The sequence below is a fragment of the Buceros rhinoceros genome, unplaced genomic scaffold (assembly GCF_000710305.1).
Source record: "Buceros rhinoceros silvestris isolate BGI_N320 unplaced genomic scaffold, ASM71030v1 scaffold12316, whole genome shotgun sequence".
Taxonomy (NCBI): domain Eukaryota; kingdom Metazoa; phylum Chordata; class Aves; order Bucerotiformes; family Bucerotidae; genus Buceros; species Buceros rhinoceros.
The window spans coordinates 3185-3450 of record NW_010415826.1 but is presented as its reverse complement, the minus strand read 5'-3'; the positions used below and the strand labels follow the sequence as shown (position 1 = coordinate 3450).

The 266-nt window shown below is 70.7% G+C and overlaps 1 protein-coding gene across 1 annotated transcript in view; it reads left to right on the top strand.

The window, feature by feature from the left end:
• Positions 1-7: 7 nt before the first annotated feature.
• The window catches only part of NDUFA1 (NADH dehydrogenase (ubiquinone) 1 alpha subcomplex, 1, 7.5kDa), a gene marked incomplete at both ends in the record, with an annotated part of 2769 nt that continues 2510 nt past the window's right edge, over positions 8-266 (top strand). The window contains one exon of the mRNA XM_010137556.1: positions 8-143. Coding sequence (XP_010135858.1) covers positions 8-143 — 136 coding nt within the window. The remainder of the gene's footprint in view (positions 144-266) is intronic.

Sequence of the window (266 nt, the reverse complement as noted above, 5' to 3'; positions counted from 1 at the left end):
GATCCTGCCCGGCATGGCCATCATGGGCGTCTGCCTCAGTATCCCCGGCCTCTCCACGGTCTTCATGCACCGCTGGTTAAACGGCGGCAAGGTCAGCGCCGGGCGGGGCGACCGGGCCGCCTACGCCCCGCTCTTCACCCTCGGTTGTGCCGTCCGGCGGCTCCGTGTCTCCCTGGGACTCCCCTTCCCTCCAGCTCCCTTCTTCCCCCGGGATCTCTTCTCCCCCCGGGGAGCCCCTTCCCTGTCCGCGGGGGCCGTGACAGCAG